The sequence below is a fragment of the Euprymna scolopes genome, chromosome 14 (assembly GCF_053919585.1).
Source record: "Euprymna scolopes isolate OS-2025 chromosome 14, ASM5391958v1, whole genome shotgun sequence".
In the NCBI taxonomy this organism is placed as follows: Eukaryota; Metazoa; Mollusca; class Cephalopoda; order Sepiida; family Sepiolidae; genus Euprymna; species Euprymna scolopes.
In genome coordinates this window covers 75210551-75230970 of record NC_136495.1, presented here as the reverse complement: position 1 = coordinate 75230970, position 20420 = coordinate 75210551, and the positions used below count along the sequence as shown (strand labels likewise).

Here is a 20420-nt window from a genome sequence, read left to right as displayed (position 1 = left end):
GAAAAGCGGGGGGGGGGTGATTAGGTAAAGGTTTACTAGCGTGATTTTTATTTATCCTGTTTCAGAAATAAATCGACTATTTCAGACACTATGAATAGAGCAATCATTGACGAAATCTACATCCCTTAGGTTATGCGGCCAGTCTAGCAACTATGCGACAAGAGGAGAAATATAATCTATTTGTGGTTTTACAAGCGAACAAACCGTAAGCTATTACAGAGTGTTCGATAAAACCATTAAAAAACAACAGCATAGAATTAACAGTATTGCCTATCAAACCAGTTATAATACATGAGACTTAATAAAGGAATCGATCTGCGATGTGTACTCGATCATCATCATCGTATGACTCCAAAGATTCTATTATTGGCATTGTTTTCCCAGAAAATTTTTCTAGTCAGAATACTTTCTAAAAAGACATCAAGTGCTTACGGGAGGAACGACAAGAAAGTTCGCAACATCCTAAGTAAACTAGATCAACAGTGGCAATGGTATAATGATTTATAAGAGTTGAATATTAACTACTAACAAGACCTGTGGAAATTCCACAGAATGAGAAATATATTTAATCAACAGATATGTTTTGATAAAAACTCATATTTTTCTAGATAGCATTAAAATTTAATTTTTTGAACAGAAAAAAAACCCAATACCAATGAATTTATTAATATTTCTATGTTATGTTCATTGTATTTTAAATATAAAACTGACCCAAAGTAGATAAATTAATAAGTACTCAGCAAATAATGTTACATAGTTCAATACAAATAATATTACATTGTAATTAATTCATTTCAACAGACAGTATTTTTTCCCTGTTTCTTTTGAATGGTCCCTTTTTATGTTCTTCTGGCTTTTTTCGGTGAAGAACCACTTTATATCAAAATTACTGAGTTCTTTCTTCACATCATTACAACAATAATCATACATTATTATAATCGTATTTGAAAACGAGGCTACATCAAAGGGAGATCACTCTCATATTGTTCAGGGTTACCTGATTGGCCCTTATAAAGCCAAATTTCACGAATTTCACCTTTTTTGGAGCAGTTTGGCCTTCAAAAATTGTATGTAGCCTTTTTCTACAGAAAGAACAAGCGGAATATATATATATATATGCCTATGCAGATTTAGTAGGAGAGACTGAAATAAATATTACGCTTAATATTTATTTAGATATATCTTACATGTAAATGTCACAGAAGATCAGAAAAAAAAACAGATATCGTAGGTTTCAAATACAAATAAAAGAGATCTATTGTTGATCTCATATACCGAACTTCCTTCAGCCTCTGTTTATATATCTGTTTCCCAAAGACAGAGATAAGCACAGGCCGAAGAACGTTCAACGTAGAAGACCAGATATTGCTCCACTTTGTTTGGATTTGAAATTGACGGTACTACTGTTTTCTAATCTGCTTAAACGCACAAACATTTATAATTTATAAGAATCCGCTTTTGTGATTATATTTCACTCTTAATGTATATCAAACCATTTTTATTATATATATATATATATATATATATATATATATATATATATATATATGAACATGTATAAAATAATATATATATGAACATGTATAAAAAAAAGAATATGAAAAGTATAAAAGCTTATAACTTTTCTTTATTCGTTTTCTATTGGTGACGTGCAAGAATACAAAATAATATAATTGTAGTTTGCCCGTTCGTAATATACGCTAAAATATATTTTAATTCATGCAGATTACATATTTATTATTATAGAGATAATTCTCTATCGATTATTATATTATAAAAAATATATAGTAGTAAGATCAAAACTAAAAGAAATATGTATGATTTGGGGGTCTTAAGCTAGAATCGAAACCAAAACATATAGCTCCGTACCCTCATTCCTTAGCCTCTGAGCCACGCACACACACACACACACACACACACATATATATATATATATTCACCTGTCATCCCATTTTAAAAGATGGAATCGCCTGATCGTTGACGACATGATGCAAACAAGAAGGTTCACAGAGTTTTATAATTATATATAAATATCTCTATATATATATTCATATATAGAGGATTTTTTTCTCAAATTGAATTAATCTTCCTCTGAAGTCATCAGTTCTAAGCCCGTTTTTAAGACTCATATATATATACATAGCATCATTCTCATATTATTTCTTTCCTTGTAATGCATGCCCCCAAATTAAATTGATCATGTTTCATTTACAAGCATCATACAATTTTAAAATGGACTTAAAATGTTTTAAGATACTTTAAAGTAACTGATATTTTAAAATATTCATTAATTAAATGTCCTTAGTGTAAAAGTTTCACAAAAATCAAGGCATCTTAATTTTCAAGAACGGCTTTCACTTCCTTTTTCCCTCCTTTGCATAAAATTAAATATAGCTCACATTTGGACCCCTCTGTAGCAGTCAGAAATGGTCTTTTTCTCTTGTGAATCAACCTCCCCCTAAATGATTCGGCTACACACTGACAAGGATGGAATCTCCTCTTTGCCTGAAAAAGTAAGTGCTATTTCGAATTTCCCTCTACCGACATCTGTCAGACAAATATGCCGTTTTGTAGGCATAATTAACTATTACCGAAGGTTTTTGCCTAACTGTTCCACGTTACTCGCACCTTTTTCATCCGGACCAACATTCGACCTGTTGAGTCGACGAACCGACCGTGTGTTCTAACGTCACTTTCCCGGCTACTATAATGTGGGGCAAGCGCAAGTACACTTTATACGCTTTCTCTCTCCATGAACTGGATTGACTTTTCTCACTCTATCTCCCCTTCGCCTTTGGTCCATCAAAACAGACATGTGTGCGACGCTCTACTGAGCTTAACCCTCTCTTTCTACAGGCCGGCTTGCCATTTCGCGTTTCTCTATTTGCATTCCCTTTCCTTCCACGCGCGTAGTCGTCAACGGCTGAATGAACACGTGTACACCCAAGACTCTCATTTCTCAACCGAAAATAAACGACATGTTTATTTTATTCCAGCATTTGAGTTCTTTGTTTTCTTCATTCAATTCGTTTCATTATTTTTTTCTTGTAGTGAGTTTAGGGTATTTATATTCTGGTCCACAGCAACACTGACCAATCAGCTGGTGGAGCGCATTGATCCATTTGTCCACTAAGGAACTTCTTTAGCCCCTTTTGGAAACTACGGTCATCCAGCAGAAGACACATCTTTCTTTCTTTCTCATCCCTGTCCACCCGACATTCCAGAATTGACAATTTTCATGGAAAATAACTGCTGCCAACCTGGGACTACACAAACAACGGCATTCTGACTGACAGACCCAAAGAACCTTCTTTTCCTTCTTTCTCAATCCGGACACAGTCCAACTGTCAACTCTCTGCTGCTAAAATAAATCCTTTCGTTGTTTTATTTTAAAAAAGTGTTATGTTATTTATTCTGTGCTCGACAATTATTTTATTAAGGGTGCCAACTAGAAAACACCCTTAAACCTCCCTTACACTGAACGGCTGTGTTCCAAAATTCATAATGATCAGTTGATTAGTTTAGAAGTGAATCGAGAACATACGAATATATAAAACATATAGAGATATTAATGTTAAAATAATTTTCTGCTAAAAATCGTTAATATATTTAGACAAAACATTTTCAACCTTGGATTGACGGTGATTATGAAAAGCAATTCGTTGAAATGACATTTTTCTCTTTTAAAGGGGAAATGCAATGTATGGCAACACATTTTTTTTTTTTTTGGCTAACAATTTAATTAGGTTCGCAATTTAAGTGGGGTCTCTGGTGTTAGTTAAGTCTCGTTGACAAAGCGGAAGTTAGGAAGAGTTACTTCCCTTGTACATTTTACTGTCATAGTGACTTTTGTAAATAAAGCCTGTTTTCTTTAGTTCTTGTTTTTTTTTTCTCATTCATTCTGTATCACAACCATCCTATGGAATTAACCCCACCCCCAACATGACAGGGTCTGCAGCTCAAGATGCAAATATTAGAAAAATAAATATTCATTGTTTTTGTAAAGAGATTTTATTTTTCCAGTAGCAGTGGAGACTTCGGAAATTATTGGTTTTCATTTAATTGTGTTGTTTTGTAAGACTGGATTGAGGAGAATCATTGCTTTTGTAGTTTATCACACTGACAGTGACGTTTCTGTCTGCAAGGACTCGTGGCACAGTGATTAGAGTACTTGGAAAAATCAATTTAAAAAGTGATATTCTCCTGAAGGTTCAAGCTTTAGAGTGGGCGACCGAAATATACATTTGCGAATTACTTAGGACCTCTATCCAGTCATGGCTGACGAAACAAGAACACGCTACCCCCGTGAAGTAAATAAAGGGCTCCGTTCGAAATTCCGTCCAAATTCCCGAGTTCGACAGAAACATTCTCAAGTTCGACAAGATACACCTGAAGAAGGTCGGAGGTTATATCAACCGAAACGTTGTGAAAATTATACTCAAGATGAGAACAGTAGTCCACTGACAGTGGTACAGAGTAATGTTCTTGCCAGGATTCTGTCTGTCCCCCCCTCCCTCAACCAAAATAAAGAATAATGTTCGGTCTCAAAAAAATATTTTCTTTTCTTTAATTCATCCAAAACAAGGCACATTGCTACTTCGATGTAAGGAATTACTATTATTTATTCAGAAGTAAAATGAGTGGAGTTACACAGCAAGGTGTTTGTTCACATTACATTTAAATTTCTGCATGTTGATACAATCAGGAAAAAAGGGAGCAAGGAGGAAAATCCAAAGGCTAGCAGTTGAAGCTATTAAAGTTGAAAGCTCTTCAATACTTGGGGACCTCAACAGTGAAGGGGTGAGATTTTGCTGGTTGTCAGATTGGTTTGGGGTATTTACGTCGAGGGTGAACCAGAAGCAGCAAATTCATTAGAGCACATTCCATGGAAATACCTTAAAAACAAGGACAGGGTACAACATTGTAGTGATGGGACAGGGGCTAATGCTGGGCAGACAGTGCAGGAGCTATTAAATTAGAGGCATTTTTTAAATCCCGTCTAAAAGGAAGAGACTAGTGGTTGATGGTTTCAATTACTTTAAAACTATTTTATTTTTGTATAAATATTTTCATGGGTTATTTTTTTACAATTTAAAGAGTTCTTTTTTTTTTAGTTTTTAAGAAAAAATAATTTAAAAACAAAACCCGTTTAAAAATATTTTTCCACATCAAAAATAATTTCAAAAAATGTCTTTAAAATAAACTTTAAAAAATTATTCTAATAAATTACTTGTAAAACAGGCACAGGTATGCAAGATTGTGGCGATGAGACAGGGGTTGAAGCATGGTTTATAGTGCAGAACATATTAGATTGGAGAGTCTTTTGTGGCCCCTGTCTAAAAGGGAGAGACTAATTGTAGATGCACAAGTCCAGATGTGGCAACGATACTCCATGCATTGGCAACTGGTAATTTTGTAGAGATATAGAATACAACGTTACACAAGTTTACACATGTAGACCCAACAGGTTGTATCGGAAGACATCACAAAGAACATAGGACGAGTAATAACTAGACTCCTTTTTTTCGTAACAACGACATCTATTTCCTCATTCTTCTGCCATGCGTGACTTCTTGTTACAGCCGTGATGTCATCCGCATCTCTAACGTGATCTCTCTTTTTTTGTTGCTGGCTTATGTTTGTACCACTTGTCTGTGCGTTCAAAATGCAGTTGTTTGCATAATTCCAACTTGGTAGTGTCTGTTCTTGTATTATTTTTTTTGGGGGGGGGAGGGAAGTTTGCTGCATTCACTTACTATATGGTTTATCGTTTCGTCTCTTTCTCCACAGAGTCTGCATTTACTGTTTTTTTGTGTGTTTTATCGATCTTTGCTTTGATGTGGTTAGTTTTGTAGTAACATAGAATAATGGCAGGTGTGAGACATGTTCTAGCCCAGTTGAGGGAGCCTACTGTCCTTGCAGCAGCCTTGTTAGCATCTTCAGTGTATTTGTTTCAATTCATGTCGCCTGTGAATGTTAGTCTGAGGAATTTGCAAGTTCAAGGAGAAAAAACAAATAAGCAAAAGACAAAGAATTTGACAGTAAAATATGTTTTATTAATCCAACATTACTAAATAATAATATGTGTGTGTTGAATATACCTTCACCAATGTGTGTACGTGTATGTATGCGTGTGTGTGTGTGTGTGTGTGTGTGTGTGTGTGTGTGTGTGTGTGTGTGTGTGTTAAAGTCTGAGATTTAAATTAATTTTGGCAACTGGATTCCAATTAATATAATGTATGTGTGTATTTTTTTCTTTTTGTAAATATTTATATCAGGATACATAGTATGCAGTTATATATATATGGATGTATATATATATATATATATTAATAGGAATATAAACTGAATGTAGATGTTAAAAAAAAAACACATGTTACTATCATTCAGTTCAATTTAGGATTTTTTTTTTTTTAAATGTTTACACATTGTGCAAAATAACATACTTTCACAATGAAAGGCCATAAGATATTATGTAATATTAATTCAGCCATGTGATATAATGATGTATCTCATTGCACAAGAACCTTAAATGTTCTGATCTCCATCGGTTTCAGAGTGATTTCGAATCCATTTGGTGGAATCCTGTCTGCATATTCATCTGAAAGTCGAAAAGAGATGAAAAAAATCATTACCAAACTTTAAAAAAAAAAAAAAAAAATATGATAATAAAACTAAGTTTATGTTTATTTTCTATTTTCTGATTAGTAGAGAAACTCGACGTTGTCCGGGATTGAATGAGAATCAGCAAATATTTCACCTCCCATTGTCATCGAAATTGGTGAAATCGCCCATTTTTTAATCAAATCGATTGATTGCCGCATCAAAAACTAAAGGACAAAATTTTAAAACCTAATATTTGTTAGAAATAACTACTGTGAAAAGCTGAAATTTTGATAACTGGTGGTCATTATCATCCATGATAAAATGCTAAAATTTGTATCATTTGCAAAGGATGGAAAAAGAATTATAACAACTTATTTATTTTCAAAATAGGAACGTCCAAAAGTAAGGGACAAAATTGAGAAAAACAATGTAAACAGTATGCTACATTCCAATTTTTTTTATTTCGTCTAAAGAATAAGTCTTACTTAGTCATTTGTAAACGTTCCATCATCTGGTACCATGGCGAAACACCAAAAACTTGATTACTCTGTGAGACAAGCTATTGTGAAGCTACACAAGGAAAAACATACCATTAGAGAGATTTCAGAGAAAGTGAACATAATAGAGTAGATGTGTCTATATTGGTAAACCTCCCAGTTCACATAAAACATCGAGTTAAAGTATTGCTTAGTTATTGCTCGAAATCAATTATGTGTTTGACTCTATGATATAACGCTGTCTTATGATAATAATTTTCGTAAGTATATATCAACATTCTATTTATAAGCATGTTAGCCACATAGATTATTTTATTTAATCGCTTTCGGGTATTTGTAATTATGCAAAGTGCAATCGATCAATCAATCAATATATATATAAAGCTGATTGGCTAACTAAAATCCTCAACAGAAGAGGACCATATAAAAACGAGAAACAACCACAGAATTCGCGCATAAGCCTGACGAATCCTAGAGTGGATGAAACGCTGAATATTAATATTCAGTGTAGCTTAATCGATATATATATATATATATATATATATATATATATATATATATATATATATATATATATATATATCACATTTAAATATAGATAAGAACGCTGTACGATTTTACCATAATGGATTGTTTGATTAAGTGCTGTAACTAATACATAAGTGTATAAATAAAGTACTGATAGTTAAATGTTTTGGGTTCGATTCTAGCTGATGGCATCCAAGTCATATTTCTATTTAAAACTTTTGAAACCATTACTATGTATTGAGTACAATATATAAATCAATATTAAAATATAGCGGCAATAAAAAAAAATTTTTAAATTAAATTTTAACATTATATATAAATTCTTAATGCTGCAATATTTTAAGTTTATAAATTTATATTTTTTATTAGAATATCTTGTCTTTTTCTTTTCCAGTCTGAACAACTAGTTCCTAAGCTTAATCTTAACGACATTACTTTTCATGCTTGCATTTTTCTATTTCTTTTTCTTGTGTAAAAAGATTAGAATTTGTGCATTTGCTATTCAAATGATTAGACAGTAGTTCCATTGCTGACTGCATTATCATAAGGAACTGGAGATGAAATGACTGGCTGGATGTATAAACATACTTTTCAAAAGTTTGGGGAGAATAGGAAGACATTTAGGAAGGGATAGAAAATAGGAGATCAAAATGAATTAACGACTTCATCTTTAACGGGGGGGGGGTGAAAAGACAAGAGGAACGGTGAAAAGATGAAGAAAAAAATTGAATGATAGAAAAAAAAAACTGGGAGAGATGTAAATATAATAAAGAATAAAAGAAAGAGAATAAACTCAAAATGGAAATGAAAAATGGAAATGAAAGGAGAAAAAAGAGGAGAATTCGAGAAGAAAAAGGTGTTTATTTGCAAAGATGAGGAAGTTGGAAAAGTGTGGAAACGAAAAGGGAATTTTTTGACACAACCAACTAGACATCCACTTGAGCAGCAGACAAAACCAAAAATACGTGAAGGATAGTTTAAATAAAATGGAAAAGATGAAGAGAAAAAAACAAATCAAGCAATCATAAACTTAATAGAACACATGCACACACACACACGGATTGCAATGCTGGGTACAATATTAATAGAAGCGGGGGGGGGGAGTAAAAGAGTGACCGATTTACTCTTTATGGGCGGTCTCAAACTCTATGCAGAGACGAATAAACCCCTTATCTCCCTGAGAGAAACTGTAAAAACTTTCACAGAGGATGTCTTGCATTGAGTTTGGATTTGATAAATGTGCCGAATGCATAATAAAAAAGGGGGAAAAGATAATATCTGAACATCTTCAGTTCAATGACGGCTTTATTGGAGATGTAAGAGAGGATGCCACATACAAATACCTTGGAATAGAGGAAAATGTAACTGTGGAGCATGGGAAAATGAGGCATAAGGTTGGACAAGAATACATCGTACACCTTAAAATGATCTTCAAGTCTGAACAAAATGACTATCATAAACCAGTTTGCAATCCTTGTCATCTCGTATGGTTTTGGTATTATTGACTGACCTCAATGCATTATTAATAGGCTAGATATAAAGATCAGGAAACTACTAACCTTACATAAAATAATATACCGAAACCAATGTATGGGCAGTATATACCTCTCACAAAAAGGAGGAGGTCTCGGCCTCACTGAAATAAACCATGCATATCGAGCCACCACAATAAGCATGGGCAGTACATCCAAAGCGCAAGAGATACGATAATGAAAATGGTGAGGGGCCACCATGAACGTCTTCCCCAACAAACCTCAATCACAAAGCTTGCTGAAAACTTTGGGGGTGTCATACTAGAAAATACCGTCGAGGTATATGATGAACCAGCAACACAGATTGCAAGAAAGAAAATAAATACACAGAAATCGAAATGGATACAAGAATACAAAGATAAGAACAACATAAAAGAGCAGGAAAGTTCCGGGGGGGGGGCTTAACCAGAAGTATATAGACAGAGATTTGCGGGAGAATACCATTTGATGAGGAAAGACTCATTGTGGCCAGTCCGGATCAGGGTTTACTCACAAGTGGATAAAAACATGACTGGCCTATAAGCAAATGACCAGTGCAGGTTTTGTCACTCAACAACTGAGAACTCAAGCCACTTAATGTCTGGATGCCTAATCTTATTGGCAGATGGTCATTACACAGTCTGACATAAAGTATATAAATACCTCCACTGAAAGATCTGTGGAGAGATGCAACTTGAAAGATTGTCGAACGTCTGGGAACATAAACCATCACCGATAACATCAAACAGTATTCTATGACGGGCAGATGCATAAAAAAGACAAAAACCAGACGTTGTAATATGGAACAAGACTGAAAGAACTACTCATTGTTGGTCATCGTTCTAAATGACTATGGCATTAATAGAGCTGAATGGGGGAAAAATAACAGTGTCAAGACTTAAAAAACGATTTATAAACAACATGGTTTCTGAAAGAAATATGCATTACACTGGTTGTGATAGGACCAACTGGGTTAATGAAAAACATATTCAGAAATACTTGGAAACAATCCCTGGAAGACCAAGCTGGAACGAAATACAGTCGGCAATCATAAAAGGGAACAACGTTTGTCCTTAAAAGAGCCCTCGGATATAAATCAAAATCGTAATGAAATCAAGTGTTAGCTCCAGGAAGGAGTTAGCTCCCTTGATCTTTTAGAACGATCTGAAGTAAATTAATATATATGTCTTACCCGTACTATATATATATATATATATATATATATATATATATATATATATATATATATATATATATAATTCGAATGCGTATGCAAACATATAATCACGTTCACACACACACACACACATATATATATATATATAATTCGAATGCAAACATATAATCACGTTCACACACACACACACACACACACACACACACACATATATATATATATATATATATATATGCATGCAGAGATGTAAAAATAATAAAGAATAAAAGAAAGCGAATAAACTCAAAATAAAAAAAAAATGAAAAGAGAAAAAAGGTGGAGTTTGAGAGATGAGAATAAAGGTGTTTATTTGCAAAGATAAGGAAAAAGTATGTGCAAAGGAGAAGAGAATTCTTCGATTGACATAACCAACAAGACATCCACTTGAGTAGCAGACAAAACCGAAAATACGTGAAGGATAGTTTAAATAAAATGGAAAAGATGGAGCGAAAAAACAGTCAGATTAATTACAAATTTAATGGAACACACACATGTGTCTTATTCGTACTATATATATATATATATATATATATATAATTCGAACGCAGACGCAAACATATACACAGACATATGCACAAATATATACTCAAACATATGCACACATATACACACAAACATATAAAGATATACGCAAACATACACACAGACTTATACACAAATATACACACAAATATATACACACATATGCACAGATATATACACAAACATATGCACACATACACAAACATATATACACATATACACAGATAGATACACACAAATACACTTACATATATACACACATATACATAAACGTATACACAAACCTATATACATATACACACAAATATATACAGACATGTACAGAAACAGATACTCACATATGTACAGATATATACACAAACATATACACGCATATACACAATCTCTATATGCAGAGATTTTATTGTGAATTGAATGAAGTTAAAAATGAAGAGTTTTTTTTTTATCTAGATATAAAACAAATTGAATTGTTGATAACTGATGTCTCTAGTCAGACATCCACACTGTAAATAATTTCTGGGAACCATTTATAGGATTCAATCTACTTGTGGAAAGAACCAGAAGAAACAAAGAGCCATAGCAAGGATGCCTTCCACTCTCACATCTTGTAGTTTTGTGTTTATGATGATGGTAGAATTACTGAGAAAATGTATTCATTTCAAGTGACATTGCCAAAAAGATATCTATTTTAACGCAAATGAAATACCAAAAAAGTGTTTAAAAAAGTGGAATACTTTACTTTGCACTTTACCCTGAGTCTGACTCTTCCATTTAAGGCGATTCAGTTCAGACAATTCCATATTTGCACCCAATGTCATTTCTTTGATGCTCAAAATGGTGATGTTCTTGAAGAGGTTCTGTAATTAGAAAAAAAAAATTATCAAAATGATGTTTTCATAATCAATGCATCCGTTTTTTGTTAAGATGTTGCAAGTTTACTGCTGGAGGAAAGGTATAAGCTCATACCATTATATAAAAGGAAATGGCAAGATTTTATCTTTTTAATTTGACGAAAAAACACAAGTGTTAGCATATATAGCTATGGTCAAAATTATGGAGCATCTATAAAAATCCTTGGATAATAGTTGAAACCTACGCATTTAAAGGTTAAGAACTGTACAGTGCACAGTTAAGAGAAAATGTAAAATATTTAACAGTAGACTGTAGTATTTATTTGCTTTAAAGCCTCTTTCTGAGTTTCAGACTAAATGCATTCCATTTATAATCTTCCAACAAGACAATGCTATACGTCAAAGGTTTCAATGGGTTGGTTTGAGAAAAAAGGGATTACAATCCCCAGACTTAAATTCCATTGAAACTTTGTGATCCCATCTAGAGAAAAGAGTAAGAATGCACAAATGTTCATCAAAAAAAAAAAAAAAAAGAGTTAGAGGACAAACTCATGAAGAGTCGCAGAAAATAAATCCTATCCCCTACAACAATTTAGCCAATGATATGCAAAAATGAATAAAAGCTGTTATAAATGGAAAAAATAGAACCTGCCAAATATTGATGGTTGTTAAAATAGATTTATTAACGTTTACTATTCTTAACCTTGACACTTTGAATCATAATTTCGATTTTTCATTGGTACTCCATAATTTTGATCATGGCTGTATATTTATATAAATAATATGTTAGAATATATATTCTGAAGAAAATCTTCTTTGTCAAATAGCGAGTGATTCAATCTCTTGAAACATCCGCTATTTGATAAAGCGGACTTTCCTCAAAATATATCACGAAATACTGTCACACAGAAGATCAGTGTGTACAAGTTTGACTTTTCAAATAAGATTGTTTTTCAAGTAACAATTGTTATTGATAAAATAATTTAGCACTTTCTTCCTCAACGCTGGCAATTTTCCACTCCTTACATTGTGATGGTTAACTAACACTTCCCTAAATACATAAATGACACAATGCTTCAAGCAAACTACATTTCATTATTATAATAATTTCATTTTCTGATACACCAAAAATCTGACTTGATGAGAAAAATCAGCCATGTTTTTCTGATTCAGCATATTTAAATCATCCAAAATCACTTATTAGCTTCCTGACAGCAAAATATATGTTGATCATTGTTATTAATGTTGAAAAGGAACTTGATGTCAAGAGTTCAAATTTATTGAAATTGCTAAAAACGGCGTTCATTTTAAATTTCTTTTCTTGCTTATAATAAAACATAATTGCTAAGGTAGTTCCTCCTTTTAAATTCTTTTCTAAGTCAAAAAGTTGAAAAGCTACGAAAATGGGAGTGGTGCCATTAATACGAGCAACTTTTGTGCTACAGAATTCATTTTTCTGCATAATCACCAGCATTTTCAATGCACTTTGCCAGAAATTCAATGACTCATCTCAGCTTTTCATTCAGGTGTATGATGGGGGTTGCTTTCTTAGTTTTACACCAATAATATTTGCAACAAAGGAATGAAACTTTCAAATCATGAATGCATAAGTTCAGTCATCATAACAATGCAATTTGCAGTCCCCTCCGATCAATTCGGGTGAAAAAAAAAATAAGAGGCATTACTTTTGGAACACTCTTTGTATGTTTATTAATGTGAAAGTGTGTGTGTGAGTGTGTGTGTCCATTTCCTTACCAAATAACTCTGTCAATTTTCAGTCTACAGACTCGAGATTTGACATAAGGGGTATTGAGATTTGGGAAAATCTTTTTAATTGGTTTTTGGCCAGAAATTTGCCTGTCATAGGTCAAAGTTCAACGATTTGACCTTTGAAAACCCTCCACTAATTTTGGGTTTAAACACTTGAAATTTTAAATGTAGGTTACCTGGACATGGATCAAACTTTTTAATTTGATTTGAGCCCCCAAAAGTAAAAGTTATGTGGTTAAAATTGGGGTCAAAGTTACAAAAATTTGACCTCTGCGGTTCCTACCAAATTACTCAGCCAATTTTTGGTGTAAACATTTGAAATTTTACATAAAGTGTATTCAGAGATAGGGCAAGCTTTTTAATCAGTTTGGGTCGAAAATTTGAGCTTCCGAGAGTTGCGGTGTCTAGCAAACTACTCAGTCAATTTTGGGTGTAAACATTTAAAATTTATACATAACGCGTATTCAGACATGCAGCAAGCATTTTCATCCGTGTTGGGGCGAAAATTTGGCTGCCAAAAGTTCAAAGTTGAATGAGTTGACCTTTGCAGATTCTATCAAATTTCTCCGCCAATTGTGTGTCTAAACATTTGAAATTTTAGATGTAGGTAACTTGGACATGGGTAAAACTTTACATTTTGATTTGAGACCAAAATATTAAATGTTAAGGGGTCAAAATTGGGGTCCAAGTTATAAAAAATTTACCTCTGCGGTCTCTACGATATTACTCAGACAATTCTTTGGTCTAAACATTTGAAATCTCACATATAGTGTATTCACACATAGGGCAATTTATGAACAGCACATAGGGTCCGAGCAAAGCCGGGCTGAACTGCTAGTATATATTTATATCTATAAAAGTAAAATTGTGTGTGTGTGTGTGTGTGTGTGTGTGTATACATTTCCCTATTAAACTACTCTGTCAATTTTCAGTCTACAGACTCGAGATTTGACATAAGGGGTATTGAGATTTGGCAAAATCTTTTTAATCGGTTTTCGGCCAGAAATTTGGCTGTCAAAAGGTCAAAGTTCAACGATTTGAGCTTGGAAAACTCTACCAAACTCCTCCACGAATTTTGGGTCTAAACACTTGAAATTTTAGATGTAGGTTACTTGGACATGGATATATCTTTATAACTTGATTTGAGCCCAATACAATAAATGCTAAGGGGTCAAAATTGGGGTTAAATTTTAAAAAAAAATTGACCTCTTCAGTCTTTACGACATTACTCAGATAATTTTTGGTTTAAACATTTGAAATTTTACATAAAGTGTATTCAGTCATAGAGCAAGCTTTTTAATTGGTTTGTGGCCGAAATTTTAGCTGTCAAGGGGCTAAACATCAAAAGATTTTACCTTTGCTGTCTCTAGCAAACTATTCAGCCAATTTTGGATCTAAATATTTGAAATTTTACATAAAGGGGATCCAGATATGCAACACACTTTTTATCAGTTTTTGGGCGAAAATTTGGCTGCCAAAAGGTCAAAATTGAAAGAGTTGACCGTTGCACATTCTACCAAACTCCTCGACCAATTTTGTGTCCAAACACTTGAAATTTTAGATGTAGATTACCTGGACATGAGTCAAACGTTTATATATGTATAAACATATACACATAAAGTTATGAACAGTACATAGGACCCGAGCAAAGCCGAGCTGAATTGCTAGTATATATATATATATATATATATATATATATATATATATATATATATAACAGAATACTGTGTTTATTGAGAAATGAGCCGTTGAATAACGAGTAGTCTAATACTTAACTTATCCATTTGGGCAGAATAAAAAAATAGGAGGCATTATTTTTGGAACGTCCCCTGAGCTAAACTACGTTGATCTATATTTAAAATTCTATCTGTGAATCGTTGTCATTGGTGGAATAATAATAAAAAATAAACAAACCGTAGACATCAAAAATTGAATTGTAATTCAAATATGTATTACCGTTAGATCAACTTTAACTGATTTATTAAATTCCTCTTTTTCGTAGATGTGTTCAAGCCGAATCAAGTAGGTTTTGCCTTCCCATTCTTCAAAGGTCAACAAGTTGATTTCACGAGGTAGATCCCTTTGCAATGCTGACCACTAGAGAAAAAAATAGATTTAAAAAAATAAAGACAAAAACAATATGATTACATTTTGGAAAAAAGAGTTTAAAAGTTGATATTAAAATTGCTTGAAAGACTGAATATTAAATATACTTTACCATTCGGTTCGATGTATACTTTTAATATCTGCATTATTTTGAAACTATTGTTTAAAATGGACAACTTATATAGTAACATGTAACTATTCGCCCAGTTGTAACATAGTCGTTACATGTCAACACTCGAGACCCACACATTGTATGCAAATAGTCGCAAGGAAACAAAGACAAGGAAAGAATTCGATTCACTTTTTTTCAGTTGAAACAACAACCATTTATTTACAGGTACTTCCAAAATAACTTTTTGTTCAAAAGTCTTCTTATACTCAAAAGTGCTTAACAAGACTTTGCTGTGGTACTCTGCCTTTGTCCGGCCATGTTTAGGACACATCTTTCCCTATCACTCATGTCACATGTGTAACACGTCTATTTCTAGCCTTCTCGTGTCATATTTTTCTTTTTTATAATTTTTTCTTTCCTCTTTCCTTGCTGTGACATCACCTCGCACATGGTTCGGTTATTTGTATATGTTGGCTCTCGTACAGCTGCTACTGCTGCTATACACACCTCCACACAGTTGCCATATCAATTATATAGCAGTATTTCTATACTTTAGAATAAGATCAAAGTTCAATCTGTTATGTACTCTTAATTCTTATATAAATTATTTGATTTGTTTGATACCGTTATTTTATATTTCATGAAATAATAAATAATTTGTTAACCTTGACTCCTGATTTGAAATGGAACACATACATTAAATCTGCTACCAAGATTGCTCGCAATCCTCTACCTGTATAAGAGCCAAGTACGTCCTAAAATGAAATACTGTTGCCACATTTGGGTAGCAGCTGCTCGACATACCTATGCTGCCTTGATAGAGTTCAAAACTGGCTTAGAAACCTAGTAGGTGATGTGCTTTTCTTTTCCCTGCAATCTCTTTCCTACAAAAGAAATGTTGCAAGGCTGTCTCTGCTCTATCATTATTTTCATGGCAAGTAGTCGACTGAGCTCTAATCTATAGTCCTCTCTTTCCAAACTTTCACAAAAACATTTGACTAACTACAACCACGATATTACATTTCCCTCACTCTATCTGTACCTAAATCTAAATGTAGATTTCATGAACCAAGCTTCTTTCCTAGAACTGCACTCTTGTCAAACACTGTTCCATTGGCCTGCTTCCCAGTTGACTACAATATGGTAGCCTTCAAGTGCAATGTGAATGAGTTCTTGTTTAGTCGTCCTCGTTAAATAATTGAATTTTACCCAGTTTATGCCATTAATGACTACTACACTATCACCTAACATTCATCAACCCTTATCCACGAGTAGCCTTCGGGCCTTGATAAGTGGTAACTGCTTTGTATTATAAAAAAAAAAACAATCACAAAGATTTCAAGACAAATCAATCAACATGCAAATTGTAATTTTGTTAAAATGCTTATTCTTTGATTTGCAATCAAAGCTGTTTACTCACAACCATTGATGCCAATCTTCTGTCTAATAAAACAATGGAATTCTGCATCTAGTCTGGTGCACCGCAGCATCTGCTGGGGCTATAGAGTTCAGAGCTGGAATTGGCTCTCCCAACGCAGGCCTGGGCGGGTGATCAGGAGATCTAGGTTTTCCTAATTACCAAGGTCCCCCTTTTAGTCTTGCAGACAAATTCCGATGGAAAGGTAAGCCAATACGATCAGAGCCAGCACAGCTCCAGGAGTTGCCAGAAAGGTGTTGCAATACTTCACCATCCCCCTATTGGGAACCCAAACCGTTTTTTTTTTTTTTTTGTCAAGGTTTACTCCCTTAATCTTTGCCTTTTTCAAGGCGTCAACTATTTGCCCATAGTTGGTGAAAATTTGGGAAAAAAATCCCATTTTGACAGAAATAATGGAGATCCTCATTGTAATTATGGTTACACTAAAAGTAAAGTGAAATCCTTAAATGATTTTTTTTTTTAACAAGTCAAGCGAAACACAGCAATAGAAAGGCATTAAACAGTCTGAAATACAGGGAAAAAAGAATGAAAAAAAAAAATCGTTTATACAACATTGAAGAAAATTTACCTCAAGGTTAAATCTGGAACGCATTCTGCGGTTTACTTTCATGAACGATATGATTGGTTCATTAAGAATCATGAGGGACTTCATTCGGTGAAAGTGAGTGGAAGGACCTACTTTATCCAGAAGCAAATGATGCTTGCCTGAAGATAAATAACCATAAAATAAGAGGGTATCAATTGAATCAGAAATGAACAGGTTGTCAAGAGGGATAACTCTACAACAACAAATGTTTTAATCACCATCTAAATCAAAGTAATTTCTTAAAACAACATGCAAAAAATGCAAAATTATGTAATAATTGGGGAAAAAGATATCAACACTAAAGTGGGACATACTAAATTATGATTGCTTTTTGATATATAGATATTTAATGTATAGATATTTAATGTATTGAATATCAAAAACTAATTTGCCTAAAACATTTTTTTAAAGATTGAAGCAAATTTCATGGATTTCTGGTTAAGCAGTTTTTACATGATCCATCATGGGCAGAGATTTATCAAATTATCGAAAGATGGCATTTATTTGAGAAATGCAAAAACCAAATATCTTGTTTAAATATAACCAGTCATAACACTTAAAATGTTTTCGTCAGCGATTTCATTCCATGGTAGTGAGTGGAAGGGTTTGTTTTTATCCCAAAGCAAATGATGCTTTCCTGAAGATGTACAGAAAAAAAATTCGATTAGGGATAGACATGTTGTCAAGGGGGACAACTCAACAACATTAAGTGTTTTAAAGATCATTTTAATCCAAGTGATTCTCTTACACAACATGCAAATAATGCAAAATAATGTAATAACTTGCGGGACTTGAGGAAATTTCACAGGAGACTCATTCATAAGTAATATATTAATGTTGCCCTTCTGTGGATGTCCAACGTAAATGGGGACGCTCTGATATTATTGTAGCTCTTTTGTTAAAACTGCAAAAGTATTTAAGCTAGAAGGGACGCCCAGCATAGCTCGATCATAAAGTACGCTTAAATATGATATTTTAATTCTTTCAGATTTCGTATATATTATCATAGAGTTAATGCTCTTTTTTTAATGCTCTATTTTTATAAACCGATTTTTATATATTATAAAGTTGCAATTTCAAAAATAAGAAAATATATCCATATGACTTTGGTGCATCAGCTTGAATTAAAATCGAAACCGAAACCAAAACTTATGAAAAAAAAAATATTTATATAACTTGAGTTCCTTCAGCTATAATCGAAACCGAAACCAAAATTTATGAAGACTTGTTGATAAAATTATTCATAAAAAAAAAAAAATTACTGGAGTGTCATCAACGATGATTTAAACCGAAACCAAAACTTATGAAAAATTCTTGGTATTACAAGAAATGAAAGTTCATAACAATTAAACGACAGTCACTCGGATGTAAGTGTGACACACAAAATAAATAACACACACGCTTTCCTATTAATGTATAGATTAGAAAAAAATTATCAACCCTAACATAGGACATACTAAATTATGGTCGATTTTTTAATTTTGAATCAGAATCAGTAATTATATTGGAATCGGGAATTTCGAAAGGAATTGGTAATTGTGTTGAAATAATTTCTGATTCCTATACAATTATGAATTCCGTTATAAATCTGGAAAGAAAAATGATAGCAGAATCAGCCCATTACTACTTGAAATATTAAACAATGGCGGAAAGTATAATATTGATGAGTATAGCTATGGTTATTCGATAATTTTGATGACAAATTAAGGTCGCTTTTTAATGTCTAGAATTTTAGTGGGTTCGATTTCAAATATTAATTTGCCTGAAGCATTTCCTGGGGAATAAAGGTATATCTACAGCAAATGTCATGGAATTTTGGTTGATTAGGACAGACCTAGTTCAAATTATTGTAAGATGGTATTCATTTGAGAAATGCAGAAACCAAATGTCTGTCTTATTTAAATATAAGCAGTCTATAAAATATAAAATAAATATAAAATATAAAAGTCTTTATAAAAATGTTTTCGAAACAATACAAATATGTGCGGTTTGAATTTTTATACTTGAAATACATTTATGATCACAGACTCAACTAGGCAATTTAGATTGGATTTTATGGTCGTATGAATCGAATTTTACGTTCTTATCTGGTCTTCCATTTTCGAGTCCTTACCGAATGGTAGTATTATTTTTTAATTCTTTGAGATGAGCCGGGTTTTTTTTTTTTTTTTTAATTCTTTGAGATGAGGCGGTTTCGGATGAGCATTGTCTGAAAATAGCAATTTCAATCCTTTCCAAGCAGAGCAGACCAGAGCATTAGTTGACCAAAACGTGGTGAGACAACAACAACTATGGAAGGCAGTAATTACTGGGGATACAGTTACAGGACTCGGCATTTTTATCCCATCGGTGTTACTCTCCTGAAGAAGGCCAAAGGATGAGTTTACCAAAACGTGGTGTCATAACAACAACAACTATGAAGATGAGGATAACTGTCGACAAAAAGAATGAATGCACAAATTATGAAGCCTCATCTCAAAAGATTCCCACCCACACCAAAATATATAATACAATTATGTGTGGTTTGAATTGTTATACTTGAAATACTTTTATAGTCACAGACCCAAATAGCCATGTTCCTTACGCTTTCAGAAATACAGGCTTAAATATTGGACAATGCCATATGATGATATGATGATAGAAATGATAATACAGTGGAATCTCAAGATACGAAAGA

The 20420-nt window shown here is 33.1% G+C and overlaps 1 protein-coding gene across 1 annotated transcript in view; it reads right to left on the bottom strand.

Annotated features, from left to right (window-relative positions):
- Positions 1–6034: 6034 nt before the first annotated feature.
- LOC145293096 (lysosomal alpha-mannosidase-like) overlaps positions 6035–20420 on the bottom strand; it is a 348385-nt gene continuing 333999 nt past the window's right edge. Inside the window, exons 23-26 of the mRNA XM_080139469.1 lie at positions 17726–17862; positions 15458–15598; positions 11620–11737; positions 6035–6601 (exon numbers count right to left, since the gene is read on the bottom strand). Of these exons, the coding sequence (XP_079995595.1) occupies positions 6513–6601; positions 11620–11737; positions 15458–15598; positions 17726–17862 (485 nt within the window). The 3' untranslated portion in view covers positions 6035–6512. The remainder of the gene's footprint in view (positions 6602–11619; positions 11738–15457; positions 15599–17725; positions 17863–20420) is intronic.